Source organism: Lipotes vexillifer, unplaced genomic scaffold (assembly GCF_000442215.2).
Source record: "Lipotes vexillifer unplaced genomic scaffold, Lipotes_vexillifer_v1.1 scaffold1226, whole genome shotgun sequence".
Classification (NCBI taxonomy): Eukaryota; Metazoa; Chordata; class Mammalia; order Artiodactyla; family Lipotidae; genus Lipotes; species Lipotes vexillifer.
In genome coordinates this window covers 904448-929322 of record NW_006784227.1, presented here as the reverse complement: position 1 = coordinate 929322, position 24875 = coordinate 904448, and the positions used below count along the sequence as shown (strand labels likewise).

The window sequence follows — 24875 nt, the reverse complement described above, 5'->3', positions numbered from 1 at the left end:
TTCCCTATCTTTGTTTTCAGCTAAATAAAACATAATCACCACGTTGCAATGTGGTGGACCAAGTTTTTTTTTTTCTTTCACAAGGAAATAGCAACATCTAGTATTTTAATTATTTTGTCATCAACAGTGCTCTGACATTCTGAAAAGCATGGCTACACCCATCTATGTGCCTCTCAATATATACACAATACACCTACACATAAAGGAACCCTACAAACTAGTTTGCTTTAGTTTTACAAATAAATAATAATAGTAACTACTGTTTCTACATTCTGTATTTTTAGAGAATGCATCTGTTACAGTAAAACCTTCCTGCAACTTTTAATTGCAGGAAGGTTTTACTGAGAATAATTGATTCCTCCACACTCCATACTATTTAGAGATAATTCAGAAACGTGAGGAGTCAAAATATTTCAATGTGATTAAGCTTCCTTCTTGGAAAGGGAAATCTGTTTATTCTAAATCACGAGGAAGCTGGGGGGGAGCGTGTGTGTACGTGTAAAATTTCTAAAGTGTTAGGGTATATGACATATTTTTAAAATTTGCATTAGGAAAGTAATGAATTCCAACCTCAAAAATATTAAACTGGATTATAACATATTCACTGATTTTTATGCCAGTGTTGAACAGCAGATACTTAGAAATTATTTGTCTACCCTTTATACAATACTCTTTGATAATTTCAGAGTAAAACTTAAGATATTTTCTTAAACTACTCAAGAACTGAAATATCAGCTTTAACTTTCAATAGTTTAACAGTTTGATGAAATCAATAGCTTCATTCACTTGGGTGGTGTAAAAGCGAATATAAGTCATTTTTAAATGCCAAATATACCAGGGCCTAAGGAATATGATGACTCTCGCCCACCCTAACGCTGCAAAGAGACAGGCAGGGAGGTCAAGCGGCAAAGCCCCGCCCCCCTCCGCCCCCGCCTCGCCCCCTCCGCCCCCGCCTCGCCCCCTCCGCCTCCGCCTCGCCCCGCGCGCGGTACCTGCGCAGCGCCGGGTCCACCTGCGCCTCGTCGCTGATGAGCTCCGCCTCGCTCTGCGCGATCCGCAGCGCCAGCTCTCGGTCTCGGCGCTCCTGCTCCAGGACCGCCTGCTGCTGGGACTCCTCCTCCCGCTGCCGGGCCAGCTGTGCCTCCACCTCCGCCTGCCAGCACAGAAGGCCATGGCGCCCGGGGCCTCCCCACTTGTTTACCTGATCATTCCCCTCCCCACGTAAAATCGTTCCCTTATTTTTTTTTTTTTTTTTTTTTTTTTTTTTTTTTTTTTTACTAAGAAATACCTACTGTGTAACCAGAAGTCTCTTCTATATTATGATTAATGCTACCTCGTTCCCCAAACCAGGAGTCCACCATTCTACCACTAGAGTATGAGTCTCCCAAATATCGTATCCTAGGTGTCACCTTAACACCAACACCTACACAGCAGAGGTCAGGAATTTAAAGTGTTGGTTGTGCTCAGGATGAATCTGAAAGCTGAGACAGACAGACACTCAAATAGGGAATCAATTATTCTCAGACATGGACTTTTTAAAAGATGGGGGTAGGGAGACTATCTTAATCCTAACCTATTAATATCAGTATCTACAAAGTTATAAAACAACATTTTAAAAACATTATATAATGTAACTGAATATTGATCTGACTTTCCCCCTATGAATAATAACAACCTAATACTTATTGAACAAGGCACTGTTCAAAATGCCTTAACACGTGTTAACTCATTTAATGCTCACAATCACTATTTATCTCCATTCCAGAGAGAGAAAACTGTGGCCCACATCGTGACCTGTGCAATGTCACAATTTCTGTCAGTAAGGGGCTGGATTTGAACTCACTTCCCTAGCTCCAAAGTCCCGTCCCATAACCACTTGAGAAACTGCCTTCTGTCTCTAGAATAAAACAATGACAATTTATACCTAGTAAATCAAGATCTTCTGTTTTGTAATTTTGCAGATTTCATTTTGACAGAAATTCAGTCTGATTGCCTACTGAGTACAGACCTGAATACGTTTTTCATCATCTTCCCTTTTCTTTCTCTCCTCTTCTTCTTGCTTTCTCTTTGCTTCCATGTCAAGTTTCCTAACAAAAAGCAGAATACTCTTCAAAAATTTAATATAAAACAAGAAATCCTTCAGAAGAAAATTTAACTATTAATAAGGGTTACAAAATGGGAAGTCAAATAACCTCCTGGCTATATACATTATCAACTTATTTTGAAAAATAAAATAAAATCTAACTCTACTGACAGCAGTTCTTCAGAAACAAAACAAATACAATTATATTCCATAACCTTTCACATCTTTGGATTAACTTGGTTACCAAGCTACTTGTAAGGTCCTGATCACACTGCTTCTTTCTCTCTACTCCTTCTCCAATTAGACAATCTCAGATTCCTTCCGTCTGCCCTACTATGGCAATCTTCCAAAATGCCATCAGTTTTTAAACTGCAGAAAAGAAGTACCTTCTTCCTAGATTATAAAATAATATGCAAGTTATAGTTTTAAAAAGAACTCAAGTAATCCTCAGATGTAAGAGTTTAACCAAAATTCAGATTATAGTTAGAATCATTTTATGTTATGATTGTAAAATGAGCTTACTTTCTCCACTTTCAAACTTATTCTAAAACTAGTATTTAAAAATACGAATATGACTTTTAAAAATAAGAATATTCATTGACCACCATCAACACAAAGAATTCACTGTCCTGTCAGCTTCTAACTCAAGGCGACAACATAAACCCTTACATCCGCCTTTCCTCCTCCTCCTTTCTTCGACGTTGTTCATCTTCTTCACGTCTTTTCCTTTCTTTTTCCATTTCTTCTTGGATACGCCTCAGCCTTTCTGCTTCCTCTTCCTGCTGCTTTTTTTTCTGTAATGCACTGAGGAGGACCTCTGAGCTTTTAACCAGCGCATCATATTCTTTCTGTATTTGTTCCCTTGTCATCATGGTGGACTTAAAGAAACAAAACAATGGACATGTAGTTAAAAAGTTATCTCTTCTGTTGCACAACGATGTGAATATACTCAACACTACTGAACTGTACATTTAACAAATGGTTAAGATGGTAAGTTTAATGGTATGTGTTTTCACCACAATGAAAAAAAAACCCAACATGCACATATACAAAGACTGGAAAAGCTGGTAAGCAGTAAGCCCATTATCTTTTCATACTGTTTAAATATTAAAATATTCAAAAAAATTTTTAAAGTGATCTCTATGCACAAATATTTGCGTCTATTTCCTATCAATCAAGTAATCAAATATCTAAGGGTGTACTGTGCACAGACTAATACACTGTAGTTCAAAGTTATTTTTTAAGGAATGATAAGCTAGTTCTGCCAGAGTTTACTACTCTTTAACAATAGTGTTCAAATAATACCTCAGGAATATTTAAGAAAGTATCAACTACACCCAAAACTGATGGATGATTTTCTTAAATGTGGCTGGGTTGATTTTAACTGATTTAATACCACATAAATGGGGATGGCTCTTGACAGATTTGCAAAATCAGCTAAGGCTATCCAAAGCATTTTCATTTTTCTCTTGACTTCTTTCTCCATTCTTCCTCCAAGATGCATCATTGTCTACATAAAATATCTGTAGAAAACATCGTAAAAGCCTCGCTTTGAGGTATTATATCCCACATAATTGCACTGAATTATGAAAGTAGATGAGAAAAACATTAAGACCCTAAAGTACAACACAAAAAGATATGAATAGACAGATGGAATATAACTAACAAACAAGCACATAGAAAAAATTTTCAGTCCCACTAGTAATCAAATGGAAATCAAGACCGAAAAAAAGAGGCCCCCTTTTTTTGGCTACAAAATATGGAGGAAAACTGTTACTTCATAACAGTTAAGTAATTTATGATATAGCCTATATGAAGCTAACGGAATAACAGGAACGAGGCACTAACATAAGGAGAGGGATACAAAATTAAATGTACATGATAAGAACGATGCAAAAATATGTACATATAAACTAAGATTGAGAGGAATACGCAACAGTATAATAGTTGAATGTGTTAGTGTGTGTGGGGGGTAAGGATTTGGGGGTGATTTTCTCCAGATTTTCAATAATATTACATTACTTTTATAATTTAAAAATTAGTTTCTGAAAGTAGAAAAAGATGAAACAAAATTAATATGCATTAATCCTCTCTCAGTAATGATTCTGCAAAAGCTTACCAACAGAGTATAGTATTTTAGTTAGTATTTTGGAAAAATCTTTCCTAGCAACAGACGAACTGCACAAAAATCTTTTTTTTTTACTATGAAAATTTTCAACTATAGAGTAAATAATACATTGAGCATCACTTATCTCTGAGACTCAACATCTGTAACATTTTGTATCTTTAAAAAAAGGACACTACCAATAACACAAGGTATTAAAAATTATTTTCAAAGGTCAAAGTCATTTGGATTAAAGTTACATACCTTAATTTTGGCCATTAAAGCATCAATAGAAATTTCAAGGTCCCCGACCTGTTTATTCATCTCTGGTTTTCCATCTTTCAATGCACTTACTACCTCGTTAAATTTATCAAGCCGTTTCTTCAGTGTGCCCACCTTAACCAGGCCATCAATGCTGTAAAGATAACAACACTTCGTCAGAGTTTAATTTCACCACTGAATGCTGCAGACAGATTTTTCATTTTAATAAAATACCAAACATTTTGTTAAACAGAGTGTTTCACTTCTGTTTTCATGTTATTCAATAGTCTCTTTTTTTAGATCTTTTGTTGAGGGTAAGAGGAATCATCAAATATGGATGTGAATGACGTTAATATGTGTCAGCAAGACTTAAGCCTTCTATACTTACACTGAAAAATTTGAGAATTCAAATGACAGAAAAACTTAAAAGAGTAGAATCAAATAAGAAATAAAGACTAAACTGACAGTGAGACAATATAATTCCTACAGGTAATCTTGAAAATCATGGTCAAAATATTAATGAGATGTTTTTAAAAACAATGTCAATTTGACATTTATCAATAAACTCAAGTCACCAAAATAATCAGAATAAAAGAGCTTCTTTCAACCTTTTACAGCATTTACATTTTTCTAAGCCACTTCAAATCCTTTTATAGAATGAGGCAAGTAATGAATTAATGAAGCAATTAGTTAACTAATGTCCAATAAATAACATGAATAACAGACTAATACATCTTTTACAAAGAACATGAGAAAAAAGGAAACTGTGGGTATGCAAACTGCTCTTCATTATGACTTTATGCTGTTTTATATTAGGGTAAATAGGTTTTTTGGATTCTTTAGGCTCTATTCATCTTACCGAGGTTTGTGTCGTCTTTTGCAAAGCCACATTCGAACAGTTTTCTGCATTTTAATGCAGGCTTCAGCTCGATATTTTATTTTGTGTTTCACTATGTGTAAGAGGAAAATATAATGACAGAAAATTATTTAGTTTAAATCAGACATACAGGATTTTTAAAAACCATTCATTTCCACAAAGCAATTCTCAAGAAACACAAGATCTTGATGAACATATTATATCAGACATCAAAACTGGCAAGTTTAACATTTCTTTAGTTTTTTATTCTTCTTAAAATAAAAAGCATATCATGTATATGGCTAGGTGTACATTTTAAATATACTGTCTCCTTGCTATGCTACATTAATGCGTCCCAAATTGTCCCCGGTAATATTGGTCTAGGAAATGTTAACAGGCGTGTCTTGAAAAAAGGATTCACCTGTCAAATGAATTCAGGAAAAGCTATGCGCTACACCTCCTTCTGGAGATTCACAATGAACATACTGAGTGCGGCCTCTAAGAATCCTACAATAAAGGACTCTACTTAACTTCAGTTACTCGATATCCTAGACTGATCTGACCTGGAGACATTTTTTTCAGAGGTTCCCCATTAACATGCTGCAAAGATCCTGTCTACTTACTGACTTGACCACTGCACAACACAGTCCGCAAACGAATAGTACAGTAGAAATAATTTTAATATGTTTTCCATCATAATGCAATGTTTAAAGCTGAAGGCATTTAACTATAGTGACAAGTATGTTCATATTTCACTTGGGAAGTGATGGGAAAAGAGCTTCTGTTGTCTTTTTATTATTATAGTTTTGTTTTTATTTATATCACAATTGACTAACAAAAGACCTCATGATAGCACGCACGTTGCTTGCACGATTCCTTTTCATTAGGTCAAAGGAATTTTTTTTTATTAATAAGCAGCAATGTACTGAATCCTCTTCATGTGCCTAGCACTGTTCCAGGTACTGTGGAGAGTACGGCTGGGGCGGGGGATTATAAATTCAATCAAGTTACTAACGATACTCCCGACAGCTAAAGGTTTGCTATAGACCATCAGGTAACCCAAAATTATTCTGCCCCTCATCCTTGTTTTGGGTCAGAGAGAAGTAGTTGCTACAACATTTTAAGACTTTAGACTTTGCCCTTTATTAAAGGAAGCTGTAATCAAAGGCTTTTACTTAGAGACTCTGGGAAGATAAGTCTGGGAAGCCAGGAAAACCAGTTTGGGAGCCACTGAAGTTACTATGCAGGCTGGGGAGAGGGGCTCCAGTAAGGCAGTGGCAATAAAGAGCAAAGAATGTACAGTGTCTGGAGGGGGAATCAACAGAGCTTGCTGACTGGCATGATTTCAGGGACAAGAAGAGACAATTACGACTGTGACACTTTTAGCGTGTGTATTCTGGTGATGCCACGGGGGCGGAAAGAAAAGTTCTGGTTTTAGTCTGAGAGACTGGGGTACGGTGTGGGGAGCAGGGGAGAAAGGGAGAGGAAAGGAGGGGAGGGGGGGAGAATCAAGATAGTGAGTTCTGGGGTTTTTTTTAGGTTGTGATGAAATTATCATATAATGCATGCAATTAAAGAAGGTAAGTATCATACACTCAAAAAACTTAAAAAAGAAACTCCACAGGTACTAATTTATTACATACTACATGTAAGGCGTTAAGGGGAGGAACCAGGGACACAGCATGAATAAGCGACACGGTCTCTGTTGTCTAGCGCTCACCACTGAGACAAATGTATAACATTCCACAAACCAGTTCATCTCCAAAATAATTGCGTATCTCGGAGTGGAAGGAAACACCTACGTTTGATGACAGACAGTGAGCACCACTGAACCTTCTTCCAGCGACTGCAGATGAGCCAGTGATTGACCCTCTTGACCAGCTCTGCTAAGTGGTCAGGGTCGGACTTCATAATCTGGTCAAATTCTGCAAACTAGGAGATAAAGTCATTGGCTAACAGTATCAAAAGACAGATGTGTTTAAACACACAGAGAGATACAAAATAACTGTAACTCAAATCCAAAATCTAGCTTTCTGGAAGTGGTCACAAGCCTATTACACAGACATGTCTCAGTGGGGTACACAGCAAACCCAAGTCTTTCTCCTCCTTCCTCCAGGATCTTTTTTGCAGTGGTTGGGCTGGGGGGTTACTCACTGCTAGTTAGCGGACTCGATAGGAAAAGTAGAAAAAGAATCTTAAATGACCACTGCAGATGGTTAGCCAAAAGGTTTTATGGAAAAAAGAATGAAAAAAGGTCTACTGTCTCTCTGAACTGGCTCATCCATATTCTGAGATCACTGGAGAAGTGAAGGTCAGCTCTATAAAATCAGGTACCACCAAAACTACTGTGTCTTGCCCAATCCCCACCTTTATTTTGGTCAGAGATAAGAAACTGCTACTAAGAGACACACAACACAAATAAAACATCTACTAGGTTATTAAATAAGAAAATGCATTATTTCCACAATTTACCACCAAATTACATATTGATTTCTATCCTTTACCAAATATCCCACTACAATATATTGAAGATGTCACACATCTATCAAAAGAACAGCTTCGAAATTAAATTAAAGGTAATATAATGAGATTAAAGATCTTTGAAAATCTGCCTTGCGCTTTCACTGTATCCTTCTGAGTGATTAATTTTTCTGGAGGCAAATAAGACCAAGTGCTTTCTCTACCAAGCTCTTAATTCTAAAATAATTACTACAGTCCTGAAATGAGAAATGTTGAGTTTATGATAAATACGTGTGATTACAGCTAAGCCAACTATGAATACTTATATTCTTAACTTTTGTTCTTTTATAGGAGATCATATAAGTTCTCTGCAGTAAAAATATTCACAGGAAAGTGCATACATTTGGTAATGCATTACACAGATTTCATTTCATGCCCCAAGATGTGAAATCAGATTTATTTATTATGATTAATTTAGCCTTCAAGGAACTAGAGATATTTATTAACGATTTTGCTAAGTCAAACAAGTATAGTTGTCTATTATATAATAACAATTGTGTTTAAAATTATGAGAACGCAATATTCAATCAATATAAAAGAAGTCAGGAATGGTGAAAATATTATGAACTGATTGTGAATAGCATTTAAGTATTTCTGTATTGTATATTTTTAGTTATGAAATATTCTATAACTCTACTTTGTATCCTAGTACAGGACTAGTACAAGAATCTGTAAATACTAAAACTATGGGTAGCCGAAGAAAATTATGTTACATACAAAAGTATTTATACAGTCATTCCTTCTACGATTTGACAGAAGTCAGCAGACTCCAGTCCAATTTTCTGTATGTTACACATCTATCAAGCTCTAATAGATCTCATTCTCACAATGAAGACTCAAAAGTACTGTGAATTTTTTAATTATTGAAGACTGAATATGTTTTAGAAAAGCTTTCAACTTGTTTAAAACAGAAGTATCTCAGGTTAACCCTTATTTAAGTAAAAAATTCAAGTAAACAATCCTCTGATTCCAATACTTCCAAAGCTGAAAAAAAAAAAAAAAAAAAGAAACCCTGTACAGAGTACTATACATTGTAAACTTCTCACCAGTGGGAAAATTGTGTGTATGTGTGTCACACACATATGCATGCTCTTTAAGAATAACATAAATCACTGAACGCTTAAAAATATTCACTGACTCCTACTATCCATATTAATTATGTTAAAGTTTAAAATAAAAATGTATTTACCTTGCCAGGTCTAAAAAATACTTTTGTTAACCCAAACTTGTAGTCGATTTCATTTAAGCCCAAAGCTTTAAAAAGAGCCTGAAAAATGAAATTTAAACGCCAATTAGGAATTAATAAGAAAGATAGTTTATAGCTAAGATATCTCAATTTAGGTAGTGTTTGTACCTTACAAAATAGTCTTGGATCTAATCTTGCGAGTTTATCTGGCATATACTTTTTATACATGTTGTAGAGTTCGTGAAATGAAGCTCGTGATGGGAAACCGCCCTGCATCAAGTCCAAAACAGACACCATACCTACATTCATAAACAAACAGAAGTTTTACTGCCAATCACTGTGCAGAAGTCCAAGGATAACTTGCAAATGATCAAAGAATTTTATAAATTAAAATGGGTAATTTACAGAAATTATCAGCAATGAAATATTACATAGAAAATATCATACTTATACTCAATATGTCTCAGCTTACCCACCACCTAAAAACTACTGTAGCCAAATTTCATCTAAAATGAGCTTGACTAACTATTTTCTAGAGACAAACGACTGGTCTCTAAAAAATTCGAATGTAGTTTGTATCTTTTTTTTCTGCTGGAACCCTTTGTGTCACAATCGCGGTATACAAGGCAAAGACCTACATTAGGCTATTTTCCGAGTCCTGGGGTTACTTTTGGAACAAGATTCCCGATAAGAGTCTCCAACACAAAGTCAAACACATTCCCCGATTCTCACCAGTGCTTCAAGCAAACGGAGAAGAGAGGAGAGCACACTTTCTCATTATAAAGATCCCCTTTTCTCTCACCTCTCAAAGGAATTAGTCTGCTGGGGTAAAGCGTCTACAGGATGACTTACCTATATTCACTGTAACTCTACTAAGTGATTAATTTGAGCCTTGAGTCAGTGTGAGCTTTTCACGTCAGGAAAAGCATAAAATAGGGAAAGGCTCAACTACTATGGATAATGCCAGGACTTTTGTTTATAGTAAGACCTGGATTTCAGTCTACAGGACTATTTAAATCAGTGAAGAAAATAAGATTATTCAATAAAAATTGTTAGGGACAAATGGCTAGACATTTAGAAAACAAAAATAACATCAGATCCTTACCTCACTCCTTATACCAAAATAAATTTCTGCTGGTCAAAAAGTTAAACTAGCAAAATAAAATTATGAAATATTTTTAAATGAGTGGATTTTTATTTTAGAATAATCTCATTGGAAAGATAGCCTCTCTAGGCAATCAGATTGAATTTTAACCTATCTGACTGGCGAAGATGTAAAACCCCAATAGTACTTGGGCATGATGACAGTGTAGGAAAACACGCACATACATTCTTAGTGGGAGAGTAAACCAGTGCAACAATTTTAGATGGCAGTTTGGAATATTTCTTTATATTATTAAATTAATATTAAGTGTTAATAATAGATATCTATTATCTAGATATCTAAGTATTAATAATAGATAATAATAGATATCTATCCCTTTGACTATTTTCCACTTTGATGAATCTATCCTACAACTTGTCACGTATGTGGGCAAAGATATGCACAGAGAACGTCTACATGTTCACTGGGTCACTGTTGGTAATAGAAAACACAGAAATCACTTAAATATTAATTAAATTATGTTATAACCATATGATAGAATATGATATATTTATCAAAAATAACAGGGCAGAGGTTTAACAAGTATGAAAAATATGTCCAAGACACAGAGTTAAATCATCACCGCTGAGAAGTGAGACTTCTCTTTACTTATATTATTCTGTACCATTTCATTTTTGTTACAGTGAACATATATGGCTATTATAACTTAAATATAATAAATATATATTATATGCAATTGATAATTTATATATAATACTATAATGTGTAACATATTATGTATTATAATTAAACAAAGTTTAGTATTAAATTAAACATAATATTAAATTAAATTTAATATAATATAATGGAACATATAAACACAATTATTCCTATGGAGAGTTCAGATCTAGATTTAGTTTTTGGCTCTGCCTGGAGAAATAAAAGTAAGGTTTGGTTGATATTGTTGCCCATTTTATTTATATCAAAAAAAACAAGTACCCTTAGAAATGTGTGCATCCCAACCTCTGAGTCCCTTGGCTTGCCCTGTAGCTGTAGACGACTAGGCTCACAGAAGTACATTAAGAATTTCATGGAGGGCTTCCCTGGTGGCGCAGTGAACGATTTTGCTAAGTCAAACAAGTATAGTTGTCTATTATATAATAACAATTGTGTTTAAAATTATGAGAACGCAATATTCAATCAATATAAAAGAAGTCAGGAATGGTGAAAATATTATGAACTGATTGTGAATAGCATTTAAGTATTTCTGTATTGTATATTTTTAGTTATGAAATATTCTATAACTCTACTTTGTATCCTAGTACAGGACTAGTACAAGAATCTGTAAATACTAAAACTATGGGTAGCCGAAGAAAATTATGTTACATACAAAAGTATTTATACAGTCATTCCTTCTACGATTTGACAGAAGTCAGCAGACTCCAGTCCAATTTTCTGTATGTTACACATCTATCAAGCTCTAATAGATCTCATTCTCACAATGAAGACTCAAAAGTACTGTGAATTTTTTAATTATTGAAGACTGAATATGTTTTAGAAAAGCTTTCAACTTGTTTAAAACAGAAGTATCTCAGGTTAACCCTTATTTAAGTAAAAAATTCAAGTAAACAATCCTCTGATTCCAATACTTCCAAAGCTGAAAAAAAAAAAAAAAAAAGAAACCCTGTACAGAGTACTATACATTGTAAACTTCTCACCAGTGGGAAAATTGTGTGTATGTGTGTCACACACATATGCATGCTCTTTAAGAATAACATAAATCACTGAACGCTTAAAAATATTCACTGACTCCTACTATCCATATTAATTATGTTAAAGTTTAAAATAAAAATGTATTTACCTTGCCAGGTCTAAAAAATACTTTTGTTAACCCAAACTTGTAGTCGATTTCATTTAAGCCCAAAGCTTTAAAAAGAGCCTGAAAAATGAAATTTAAACGCCAATTAGGAATTAATAAGAAAGATAGTTTATAGCTAAGATATCTCAATTTAGGTAGTGTTTGTACCTTACAAAATAGTCTTGGATCTAATCTTGCGAGTTTATCTGGCATATACTTTTTATACATGTTGTAGAGTTCGTGAAATGAAGCTCGTGATGGGAAACCGCCCTGCATCAAGTCCAAAACAGACACCATACCTACATTCATAAACAAACAGAAGTTTTACTGCCAATCACTGTGCAGAAGTCCAAGGATAACTTGCAAATGATCAAAGAATTTTATAAATTAAAATGGGTAATTTACAGAAATTATCAGCAATGAAATATTACATAGAAAATATCATACTTATACTCAATATGTCTCAGCTTACCCACCACCTAAAAACTACTGTAGCCAAATTTCATCTAAAATGAGCTTGACTAACTATTTTCTAGAGACAAACGACTGGTCTCTAAAAAATTCGAATGTAGTTTGTATCTTTTTTTTCTGCTGGAACCCTTTGTGTCACAATCGCGGTATACAAGGCAAAGACCTACATTAGGCTATTTTCCGAGTCCTGGGGTTACTTTTGGAACAAGATTCCCGATAAGAGTCTCCAACACAAAGTCAAACACATTCCCCGATTCTCACCAGTGCTTCAAGCAAACGGAGAAGAGAGGAGAGCACACTTTCTCATTATAAAGATCCCCTTTTCTCTCACCTCTCAAAGGAATTAGTCTGCTGGGGTAAAGCGTCTACAGGATGACTTACCTATATTCACTGTAACTCTACTAAGTGATTAATTTGAGCCTTGAGTCAGTGTGAGCTTTTCACGTCAGGAAAAGCATAAAATAGGGAAAGGCTCAACTACTATGGATAATGCCAGGACTTTTGTTTATAGTAAGACCTGGATTTCAGTCTACAGGACTATTTAAATCAGTGAAGAAAATAAGATTATTCAATAAAAATTGTTAGGGACAAATGGCTAGACATTTAGAAAACAAAAATAACATCAGATCCTTACCTCACTCCTTATACCAAAATAAATTTCTGCTGGTCAAAAAGTTAAACTAGCAAAATAAAATTATGAAATATTTTTAAATGAGTGGATTTTTATTTTAGAATAATCTCATTGGAAAGATAGCCTCTCTAGGCAATCAGATTGAATTTTAACCTATCTGACTGGCGAAGATGTAAAACCCCAATAGTACTTGGGCATGATGACAGTGTAGGAAAACACGCACATACATTCTTAGTGGGAGAGTAAACCAGTGCAACAATTTTAGATGGCAGTTTGGAATATTTCTTTATATTATTAAATTAATATTAAGTGTTAATAATAGATATCTATTATCTAGATATCTAAGTATTAATAATAGATAATAATAGATATCTATCCCTTTGACTATTTTCCACTTTGATGAATCTATCCTACAACTTGTCACGTATGTGGGCAAAGATATGCACAGAGAACGTCTACATGTTCACTGGGTCACTGTTGGTAATAGAAAACACAGAAATCACTTAAATATTAATTAAATTATGTTATAACCATATGATAGAATATGATATATTTATCAAAAATAACAGGGCAGAGGTTTAACAAGTATGAAAAATATGTCCAAGACACAGAGTTAAATCATCACCGCTGAGAAGTGAGACTTCTCTTTACTTATATTATTCTGTACCATTTCATTTTTGTTACAGTGAACATATATGGCTATTATAACTTAAATATAATAAATATATATTATATGCAATTGATAATTTATATATAATACTATAATGTGTAACATATTATGTATTATAATTAAACAAAGTTTAGTATTAAATTAAACATAATATTAAATTAAATTTAATATAATATAATGGAACATATAAACACAATTATTCCTATGGAGAGTTCAGATCTAGATTTAGTTTTTGGCTCTGCCTGGAGAAATAAAAGTAAGGTTTGGTTGATATTGTTGCCCATTTTATTTATATCAAAAAAAACAAGTACCCTTAGAAATGTGTGCATCCCAACCTCTGAGTCCCTTGGCTTGCCCTGTAGCTGTAGACGACTAGGCTCACAGAAGTACATTAAGAATTTCATGGAGGGCTTCCCTGGTGGCGCAGTGCTTGAGAGTCCGCCTGCCGATGCAGGAGACACGGGTTCGTGCCCCGGTCTAGGAAGATCCCACATGGCGCGGAGCGGCTGGGCCCGTGAGCCATGGCCGCTGAGCCTGCGCGTCTGGAGCCTGTGCTCCGCAACGGGAGAGGCCACAACAGTGAGAGGCCCGCGTACCGCAAAAAAAAAAAAAAAAAAATTTCATGGAGCTTAACAAATTACCAAGTCTACGGCTGCTTTCTCCACACTTGAAGCTACTTTACTCTAAAGATCTTTTGATGCTTAAAAAAAGTAAAAATCACCAAACCAAGTACTCTCCCTTCTAGAGATTCCCATGACCTGGCTCTTCCTCGGGGAGTTTGGTGAAGAGCTTCCTCGGGGAGTCTGGTGAAGGGCCAGGTTTGCAGTCCCGGCTGGTCATCCTCAGAACCCCTCTTTGCTACCACACACACGGGCAGCAGAGCCCTGAGGTTAAAGAAAGAAGACCTGCCTTCTCTCACCTTCCCCCACTTTGCCCTGGGGTTGGCTGATCAGAAGATAGTCACTTTAGTAAAAGCTGTCCTCAATTAATTAATTCTCCTTAAATTGGAAAAAAACAGAAATGGAAAGGCAAAGTATTACAGAAATCAAATCTTAAATGTCGTTTTTTTTTAGAAAACTTCATAATTATTTTTCTTTCCACCAGTTATTGGTATTTTTTGCTTTTTCTCATTACCTAGCCACATAACTGGAACCAATTCTATGCCATTTTACTATTATAAGTACTATAAAAAAAAATCAAACTATTATGAATTGGTGGCATCTATTAAACTGCCAACAGATCTTAACATGTTAAAATACACTGCTTACTGAAAGAGGAATTCCAGCTAAAGCATCAGTGAGCCCACACTCTGCTGATCTAATAGTATATGTAGCTAAATCTAAACACACTTGACTTGCCAGGACACTGGATGCTCACTTAGGAAATAAACGACATTATATTAAGCTAAACAAATCGTAAAGGGAAATTTAAATGAGAAAAATAGTCAAAGTAAAAATGATCTGAAGAAAATATTACAAAAATACATCTATACATATGTAGGAATAAAACAGACATCACTTATTTAACTTTCTAGTATTTGTTAAAATTAGTCACAAATAAATCTTTTTATTTCCTAGACTGTGCATTTCATTCAACAAATGCTTACTAAGTCTAGTACGTGCTTTGCGTTGTCAGGAAGCAGGGACATGCATACAAGCCAAAACAGACACAGTATCTGCCCTCGAGAGGTTTACAGATTAGAGAAAGGAGAAAATAAATAAAATTTATGACTGTGAAATGATGGTGCTAGGCACCCTTTACTCAGGCCCCCTTCCTAGTTGGGGGCTTTCATAAAGAAATGACAACCAAGCGCAAATGTGAAAAATAAGACAAAGGGGAGATAAGAGCTTCTCATACAGGAAGCAGCATGTGCACAGGCCCCGTGAACAGAGGGAATACAGAGGATTTAAGGAACTAAAGCAAAGGCCGGAGTGACTGGAGAATGGAGAGGAGAGAGAGAAAACAGAGGAGGCTATAGACACACGGGCCAGACCACATGGGGCCTCATAAGCTACGAGGACTCTGCTCTTTACCCTAATCATAATCAGAAGCCACTGCAGCATTTTAAGCAATAAAAAGACATGCTCAGATTTGAGTCGTAAAGCAGTAATTCTGGATGTATGTGAAGAACACACCGAGCAGATGTGAGGAGAATACTTAGGAAACTTCAGCAGAAAGCCAGGTGAAAGATGGTGACAGCTTGGATTAGGGAGTACTAAGGCTCACTGTCTACTAGGAGAGTAGACCTTAAATGTTCTCACAACAAACAAGCAATGGTAATTATATTACCTCACGGGACTCTTAGCTAACACTATGGTGGCAATCCTTTTTACAATATGTTAGTGTATCAGATCAACACATTGCACAACTTGGATCTACACAATGTTATATGTCAATTATATCTCAGTAAATCTGGAGGAGTAAAAGACACACTCTTTAGGTCATATAAAAGGGCCTTGGGGAGACTTAGATTGAGAATATGTGGCTAGGTTGTCCAGTGTGACAGTTGCTAGGCACATGCTCTGTAGTTGCCCTAGCCACATGTGACTATATTTAAATTTTTAAAAATTAAAATTACATACAAATTAAAAATTCAGAACCTAAGTCATACTAGTCACATTTCAAGAGCTCAGTAGCCACAAGTATCTAGTGGCTACCATACTGGACAACACAAGCATAGAATATGTCCACCCCCATGGAAAGTTATACCGAACAGCACTGATCAAGAGCGAGAAGGAGAACAGGCCTAACCCAGAGCTTAAAAAACTCTAACAAATAATATCTAGGTAGAAGATGACCCTGCAGAGGAGGCAGGAATGGCCAGAGAATTCAAAGGAGAGGCAGGGACACACGCTGTTTTAGGCGCTGAGGAAAGGCTATGTTATGGGGATGGGGTAGAGGCAAATGCTGCCGGACTCCACCGAGATGAGGGTCTGAGGAAACATGTGATTCAGGGCCAAGGGAATCACCGGAAACCTCATCAAGAATTATTTTGTTGGAAACTGAATTCCCTCGGGTTAAAGAGCAAGTGGAAGGCAGGAAACTGAGAAAGCAAGAAGAGAATATTCTTGGAGAGAAAAGCAAAAACTGGAGAAAAGAAAGTGAGGCCAGAGATAGGGAGGCAGCTGGACAGGAATGTCGGTGAGAGGGAGTAAAGATGAGGTTTCGATGGGATTGAAACCATCTCAGAGCTTCAATACAGATCATCAATACTGAGGATTAATGAAAAGGCAGGAAGGGATAGATCCAAAGAACTACAGTCTCAATGAGGAAGAGAGGCACTTCCTCCTTTCTACCAGGAGGGCAGTTGTGCAGGTAGGAGTGTTTGGTAGCACACAGGTAAGGCTTTCAGCTTTTTAGTAAAAAGAGGTGAGGCTGCCTGTTAGCAGAGGCTCAGAGACTTGAGGAGAGCAGGGTGGGTCTGACGGGTCCGGAGAGAAACAGAACCTGCTGGCCAGGGAAACTTGGTGGGGCGGGTAATGAGAGCCCTCTGAAGGTTAGTGATCATGAATTTGTAACAGTGCCAATCTATCTTGCCCACTTCCTCTGTGCAGATGAGGACAAAGGACAAAATTAGATTCACAAACAGCTAAGGTTTTGTGAGAAGGGTCAAGGGTAGATGTAGCTGTGGGGAGCCTAAAGCTTATATAATTAGGGGAGGGCACTTTAAGAAAAAAAGTATGAAATTACAAATTACAAAAGCATACAAAATCAGGTTTAGGGTTTTGATAGGAGCTCATTTAAATAAGGCACCACCCTGAAGCTAAAGCGACTGTAGCTTTCTAATAAATCCGCCTCTAAGACAAGCAAGATAAGGAGCTGGGGAAGCAAGAGAATTTCCGGAAGTGTCCCAGGCCTGAATCAGCGGGACAGGCAGGGGTGGTGTGGGAGGGATGGAGGGTGGGCACGGGGAAGGAAAACAGGGAGTCCAGGGCCCAAGACTTGGGTGACTAAGCACAGGCAGAATGTGGCCGGGTGAGGGGTAGAAAGTGATAGTTTAACCAAGTGCAGAAAAGTTCCACAGAAGCCGAGGGTATTGTGTTGATTTTTTTTTTTCTTTCGTTTTACAAGTAGTGGAGTGGGAAGCAAGGACATCAAAACCAGACTTCCCTGGTGGCACAGTGGTTAAAAATCCGCCTGCCAATGCAGGGGACACGGGTTCAAGCCCTGGTCTGGGAAGATCCCACATGCCACAGAGGAACTAAGCCTGTGCGCCACAACTACTGAGCCCCAGTGCTGCAACTACTGAAGCCCGCATGCCTAGAGCCCGTGCTCCGTGACAAGAGAAGCCACTGCAATGAGAGACCCGCGCACTGCAACGAAGAGTAGCCCCTGCTCACCGCGACAACTACAGAAAGCCTGCGCACAGCAACGAAGACCCAACACAGCCAAAAGTAAAAATAAATTAAATAAAAAACAAACAAACAAAAAAGGACACCAAAACCCCCCGCCTGACCCAGGTACATGGGAACGAACCGCTGCAGGACTGAGAAGGCCACGGAAAGCACCCACGACGGGAGACCTGGGTTCGCAGCTGAAGAGTGTTTATAAATTTTACTTCAATGATGTAAAACATCTATGCCAATACTGCTCAAATAATTTGTTAGCCCTTCTTTTCTTATAAATAAAGGAAATATAAAAGTCTTACCGCACTTAAAAATAATCAAGATAGTTGTGAATTACTATCTGCATATATTACACTGCATATATTAAATTTTATTTGAACTAAGACTCTCAACACACCCCGATATAGATTACAAAAATAGAGAAATACCTGAACATTGAAGCTGAGACAAGATTTGAGCTCCTTCAAAGTCGTGGCTTGTCATCTTTAAATTAGGCTTGATACAACGAATAAAGCTTGCTCCCTAGAATAATAAAGGTACTTTTAAAAATGATCCATATAGCATTCTTATTTTTCTATTTCTGTGAATACCAGCTACTTTCAGAGCATATTATCATTAACTTCTGAACCTCTTTTTTTTTTTTTAATTAATTAATTAATTTATTTATCCTTGGCTGTGTTGGGTCTTCGTTTCTGTGAGAGGGCTTTCTCTAGTTGCGGCGAGCGGGGGCCACTCTTCATCGCGGTGCGCGGGTCTCTCACTGTCGCGGCATCTCTTGTTGCGGAGCACAGGCTCCAGACGCGCAGGCTCAGTAGTTGTGGCTCACGGGCCAAGTTGCTCCATGGCATGTGGGATCTTCCCAGAGCAGGGCTCGAACCCGTGTTCCCTGCGTTGGCAGGCAGATTCTCAACCACTGTGCCACCAGGGAAGCCCTGAACCTCTTTTAAAATAATCACTAAGGAACTTATGACCATTAGCATACTTTTATAATGTAAAGCATTTATATACTAATATTAGAAAAATACATTTTAGATTTGAGTGCCAAAAAACTGTTATTGTAAAAAGTCTCTCCTAGTAAAATATTTCAACATATTTAAACAATACATTTCACAGCATGACATACATGTGATTTTATTCTATATTTAAATATATTTATATGCTGTGCTTCTGTGATAAGAAAATTGCCCTATGACAAGATGGCATAAAATTATGCCTCTTAAAATTTAGGCCAAAGTGCTAAAAAAAAAAAAAAAAAAAAAAAGTCAACCTTTCTCATCATTCTATTTCAAAAACATACAGTAGGTCCCTGAGCTGCACCACTGCACATTTTAAAGTTTTGTTTGTTAAACGATATGTATTTTAAAAAGCTTAAAGGCATTCATTTACAATCCGTTATCAGATTTTTGCTGAATGAGACAGAGAGAATACTGCTATGTACCCAGTGAAACTGTTGGGAACTGAAGCTAATACACTAAACATCCAAATAACAGCTTCACTTCCAAGTAGCCACCTTGCAAAACTGAATAGTTAATGTCAACAATGATGCTCACTACAAACACTTTTAGAACACTTTTTAGAAATGCCTTTTTTAAAAATCACAAATATAATCTAATCATTTTACAGTAGCATTATATTTGGGTGATAAAAATAAAATACCTCCTCATCAGACTTGGTTTTTAAAGGTCTGTCCTTAGAAATATTTGCAAACAATGAGGATAGTTAAAAGAATTTCTTAATGGTTTCAAAAGCAAATCTAACAATAAGTTAAGCAACAATAGCACAGAGACAATAAATATTTGGCTTTCAAATGACTACATGAAAAGAGTAATCAGTTAAGTTCTGTGGATTTGCTTAAAAAATAAGTCTTCTGGGCTTCCCTGGTGGCGCAGTGGTTGGGAGTCCGCCTGCCGATGCAGGGGACACGGGTTCGTGCCCCGGTCCGGGAGGATCCCGTGTGCCGCGGAGCGGCTGGGCCCGTGGGCCGTGGCCGCTGAGCCTGCGCGTCCGGAGCCTGTGCTCCGCGGCGGGAGAGGCCGCAGCGGGGAGAGGCCCGCGTACCACAAAAAAAAAAAAAAAAAAAGTCTTCTCTTGAAATCATGCCTCATTTATATAACCCACATATCAAATTTCTTTCTATGGTGAATTTTTCTTTAAAAAACAGAGAGAATTAAAATGTCTAGTTAATAAAAAGGCTCCTAGGAAATACTGCCACTATAATAGGGCATAAAAATATTGTGTCCATTTTATTCCATATCAGCACTGTCATGTTAGAGAATGTTACCACCAGAGTAACAAAATGAAAATGAATTATATGTGTTATCGTTAATCCTAAAAAATACATTTTCCTTCCCTATGATAACTAATTATTTTCACTTTCCTGAAGCTACAGGATAATCTTAATAACATTCAGAGAATTCTACATATTTATAAAACAATTTAACTGCACATATATATTTGACTCTTCTTCAGAAAAAACCTGGTTAGGTTTTAACCAAAATGACAACCATTTTAAAAACTGATTTTTTTTTAATGATGAAATTTGGTTTAAAATGAATTTCTAATTATTACAGGTTTACTCTGCTTATTTGAGTAATTACGAATAATAGTTTAAGAGGACCATTTAAAAACGCTGTTTTTGAAGACTTCCCTGGAAGTCCAGTGGTTAAGACTCGGCACTTCCAGTGCAGGGGGCACAGGTTCAATCCGTGGTCGGTGAACTGAGATCCCACGTGCCTTGCAGCGCAGCCGGAAAAAACAACAACAACAAACAAACAAAAAACCCTGTGGGTTTTTTTTTAAGTGTACTCACAGTACTTCGAAGTTTATCCAGAAGCAAATTTAACTGTGTCTGTAGAAGAAAGGAAATCACTTCATTATTTCAAAGAGCAGAAGTACGTAATACCATAAGTAAATATTAGCTTTTCAACATTAGAATAAAATAACATGCAATAACCCTGATATATATAACACATTACAATTTAACAGCTTCTGGTACACAATCTCTTTAACAGAGTAACATGCAGAAATGTATGGCTGATATATGATGCCAAGGACAATAACTTATTTTACTTATACAGAACTTATACAATTAAAAGGCTGAAAATTAGCAGTACTAGAAAACATACATGCACACTTGCAGGTGGGGTGAATGAGGAAAAAGTATACAGGCAATGCAAGAAGTAAATGAAAATGATGGGGATGCATTCAATAAGGGATCAACGGAGCAGTAATGTGAACTCATGGCAAGCTGGGTGTAGCTTGTGACACGCTCCATTAAGAATGAAAACGTGTTTAAAATATACACTAATGCTATGTATTAGGATTGTTTTATATGACACCTTTCATAAATGAAACTGACCTGCCTACCTGTAGAAACCCTCTCTACTATTTTAAAACTTCACATTTCAATTATTTTTAAAGGCTAGGACAATTTTCTCGAGAAAAAATTTCACAATGGACAGTACAAGTAGTTACTGACCTTTCCTTTTCTTAATAATATTAAGTGATTTTAATGTACTCTGGTTCAGTACATTAAAATCATGCATTTGCTTTACTTCTCTGCAAAGTAAATTATTTAAATTGTTATACTGATTTTACACTGGGATGCTTATTGTACTACTTAACAAAAGAGAAATTAATTAATTAATTCTTCAATTAACATATTTATTCAATCACAGCTATACTTAATAATAATAATAGGTATACTTTACTGAATGCTTTCTATGAGTCAGACACTGCTCAAAGCTTTTCACAGGCATTATCAAGTTTAATCCGCACCACAACTCTAATTAAGGATATATTAGTAGACTCATTTTATAGGTGAAAACAGTGAGGCCCAAGAGAGATAAATCACTTGCCAAGATCAGGCAAAACCAAGATTCCAACCAGGACCTAACACCAAGGCTCAATCTCTTAAGCGTGATGCTACAGTACACTTGGGACATTATAGGCTTAAGTTATAAAAACGGAGTGAATTTCTCACTGGATTAAAAAAATACAGTCATACCCCACTGATCTGCTTGACAGAGTTCTGACAACCTCAACCAGTCTAGACCAGCACACAAATGAAAAGCAAGTGTAAGAGCCACTAATTTGGAAAGAAAACAACTGTGACAAAGCCCATGCTTCCTAATCCATAGCACAGTATTCGCCCAAAAAATGGACATAAAGTTAACTCAGTAGAAGGAGCAAAAATAAACTATAGCATCTGAGAGAAGAGGGAAGAACGTCAATTACCAAAGAACAGCGGTCAAAGACCAAAAGGCATAATAGCCTGATGCAACGCATGCTTTACTTGTATTTTATTTTTATTTCAAAGCGTACAATTATTCATGTACATAATAAAAGAATATGATTTTCATCAAAAAGAATTACTTTTTCTAAAACACTAATAGTAAACGAGTTCTATTTCAATAACCTGAAAATGTCACTTTTCAGTGGAAAACTTCTGATTCTCGGTCATGTTCGCTAACTGAAGTGTTACTGTTAAGTGCTAGCCTGTGTTGTTTTATTGCCTCCCATAACTTGAATTTGAATTTAATGAGCTATTCTACTATATTTAAAAATAAGAATTACTACTAATATTTCATTTCAAAGTATCTCAATAAAAACATTTTGAAATTTTATTATTAACAATGTTACTTCTTTTAGTTACTGTTTTCAAGCAGTTTGACGGGCAAAATACATTGTATTGCATATAAGCAATTTTAAGGCACTTAAAGTCTCTACATAAAATACCTTAGTCCAAAGAATGTTAAGAATGTTTTTTATTTTATTTATATTGTCTAAAATTTCAAGTATGTTCTTGCCAGCAATACTACTATATCACACTAGGAAAATACTTAATAAATGATATCCGTCTCATACAGGCTAATGTACTATTTTAAACCAATCTGTTACCATTATGTCTATTTAAGAATCTAAGAATATCCAAATAAGAGAAAGAGTATTGTCAAGAGAAGAAGAAACTCATAATTAATGAATATAACTTACAATAAAGTTCAAGACTTTTTATTCAGTTACCTGAAAAAATGTGTTATAAGCGGAATTCTCCTATATCTGTTTCAGATTTTGTTTTATAAACATGATTTTATCAAGTTAGTTATTTAGAGCCCATTTCAATCCACAAGGGATTTCAGGAAGCTTACACTGTTAGTATCCTAGTATTCTGAGTCTTAAATATTGTTCCTAATTACATCATTTTTAATATTTGAAGTACACATAATGAAAGGCATATGTTGTTTTCTTATAAACAGAACAAAAAGACTGTGGAAATATATAAGAGAGAAATTAATTCTATTTCTTTGATCTATTTATTATAATTTTTAATTCATTAAACATGACACAAAGTTTTTAAATTATCTTTTTCTATGCAAAATACTCAGCACTTAGAACCAAATAGCAGTGTTGCATTTCTAAGGCACATCATGTGACAATTCCTTATCAGACCTCAGAGAATAAATTCCTGATCCAAAATTAATGAAACAAATGAAGTGTTCTTCAACGTCAAATAAGCAATTTGAAGGGTTTGCCACACAAAGCATTTATCTTTTACAGAAGTTCTTAAAAGTTTTAATCAAATTTTAGTGTAATATGCACACCCAAAATGCACTATGAGAAAAAACACGTTAAAAATGAATTACAAAATGAAATCATTAACTCGAGCTGGGCTCTTTTTAACACGGCAGCCACTCTGTAAGTAGGAGTCCACGAAGGTGATCATTTACCTGAAGCCCCTGGCAGTGCCTGCTTTTCCTCTCTCAACTCAACTAGTCCTCTCTAGCCATCTGGAGCTGGACTACTCCAGCTAAAACAAAACTGCTGAATGAGGAAGGAAACAGAAAACACATGGGAAAGAGAAGGTTTGAAGGTCAACCAGACAGTAAACAGAAGCAAGAACATGAGGAGAAGCAATCAGACATGTTAAAGCACCAAGAAAGAGCACGTTCGTAAAATTACCAGGTTTCCGTATGGTCAATTACTATGCCTATTTTATGTTATTGTGCATACAAACATCAACAGTTCAGGGTCTGCTCTTGAATCTCACTCGTGGGATTTCTCACAGTGATCTACACTATCCACTGTAGAGTATAAAACAACTACAATTTTAATGCAGTAAGAAAAAAAATTCAACTAATACATTTAGCACAAATACCTTAAACTTGTTTCCCACACTGATGAAGCTAAGTTTTCCTGCTTTCTGTTTAGTGTCTTTGTTGTTATTTGTGGATGATTCAAATAATTCCCGGATAAATTTATCCCTGGATTCACATATTAAGGACTCAAGAGACATATGTAAAGCATCATTATTTTTTTCCACAAATTGAGTCTGAAAAATAAAGCAAACAGGAATGATTCAGTCCATCTTGTGATAATATTCCTTACCATGGTGCTGTCCAATAGAACTGTTTTGAGGTAGTGGAAATGTTCTGTAGCTGTGCTGTCCAATATCGCCACCACCAGGCAGTGGGGACAGCAAGCACATGAAATGTGGCCGATGTACTGAAGAACTGAATTTTAAATTTTATTTAACTTGAAATAGCCAGATGTGGCTAGATGTTACCATATTGCACAGCACAGCTTCAACATCAAATGGTTTCCTCCCAGTGAAAGTTATACTCACTGTTTCATAGCACACCGCCCCTGCGAAATGCCTGATGATGAAGCCTTCGTCATCTCTGATGTTCCTGTGAACTGCCAGCTTAGACTTTCTAGGAATCTGAAAAATGATACACACACCAGTTATTAAATTATCAAAAATATACTACACAGGGCTTCCCTGGTGGCGCAGTGGTTGAGAGTCCGC

General features: G+C 36.1%; 1 protein-coding gene across 3 annotated transcripts in view; it reads right to left on the bottom strand.

Moving 5' to 3' along the window:
- The window catches only part of MYO6 (myosin VI), a 117084-nt gene that overhangs the window by 18123 nt on the left and 74086 nt on the right, over positions 1–24875 (bottom strand). For all 3 annotated transcript variants that reach the window (XM_007456605.1, XM_007456603.1, XM_007456604.1), the window contains 12 exons: positions 24693–24788; positions 24225–24398; positions 20880–20918; positions 18499–18592; positions 12121–12251; positions 11956–12033; positions 7107–7236; positions 5308–5398; positions 4452–4602; positions 2753–2961; positions 2009–2087; positions 993–1153 (listed from right to left, as the gene is read on the bottom strand). In XM_007456605.1, the coding sequence (XP_007456667.1) occupies positions 993–1153; positions 2009–2087; positions 2753–2961; positions 4452–4602; positions 5308–5398; positions 7107–7236; positions 11956–12033; positions 12121–12251; positions 18499–18592; positions 20880–20918; positions 24225–24398; positions 24693–24788 (1433 nt within the window). The remainder of the gene's footprint in view (positions 1–992; positions 1154–2008; positions 2088–2752; positions 2962–4451; positions 4603–5307; positions 5399–7106; positions 7237–11955; positions 12034–12120; positions 12252–18498; positions 18593–20879; positions 20919–24224; positions 24399–24692; positions 24789–24875) is intronic.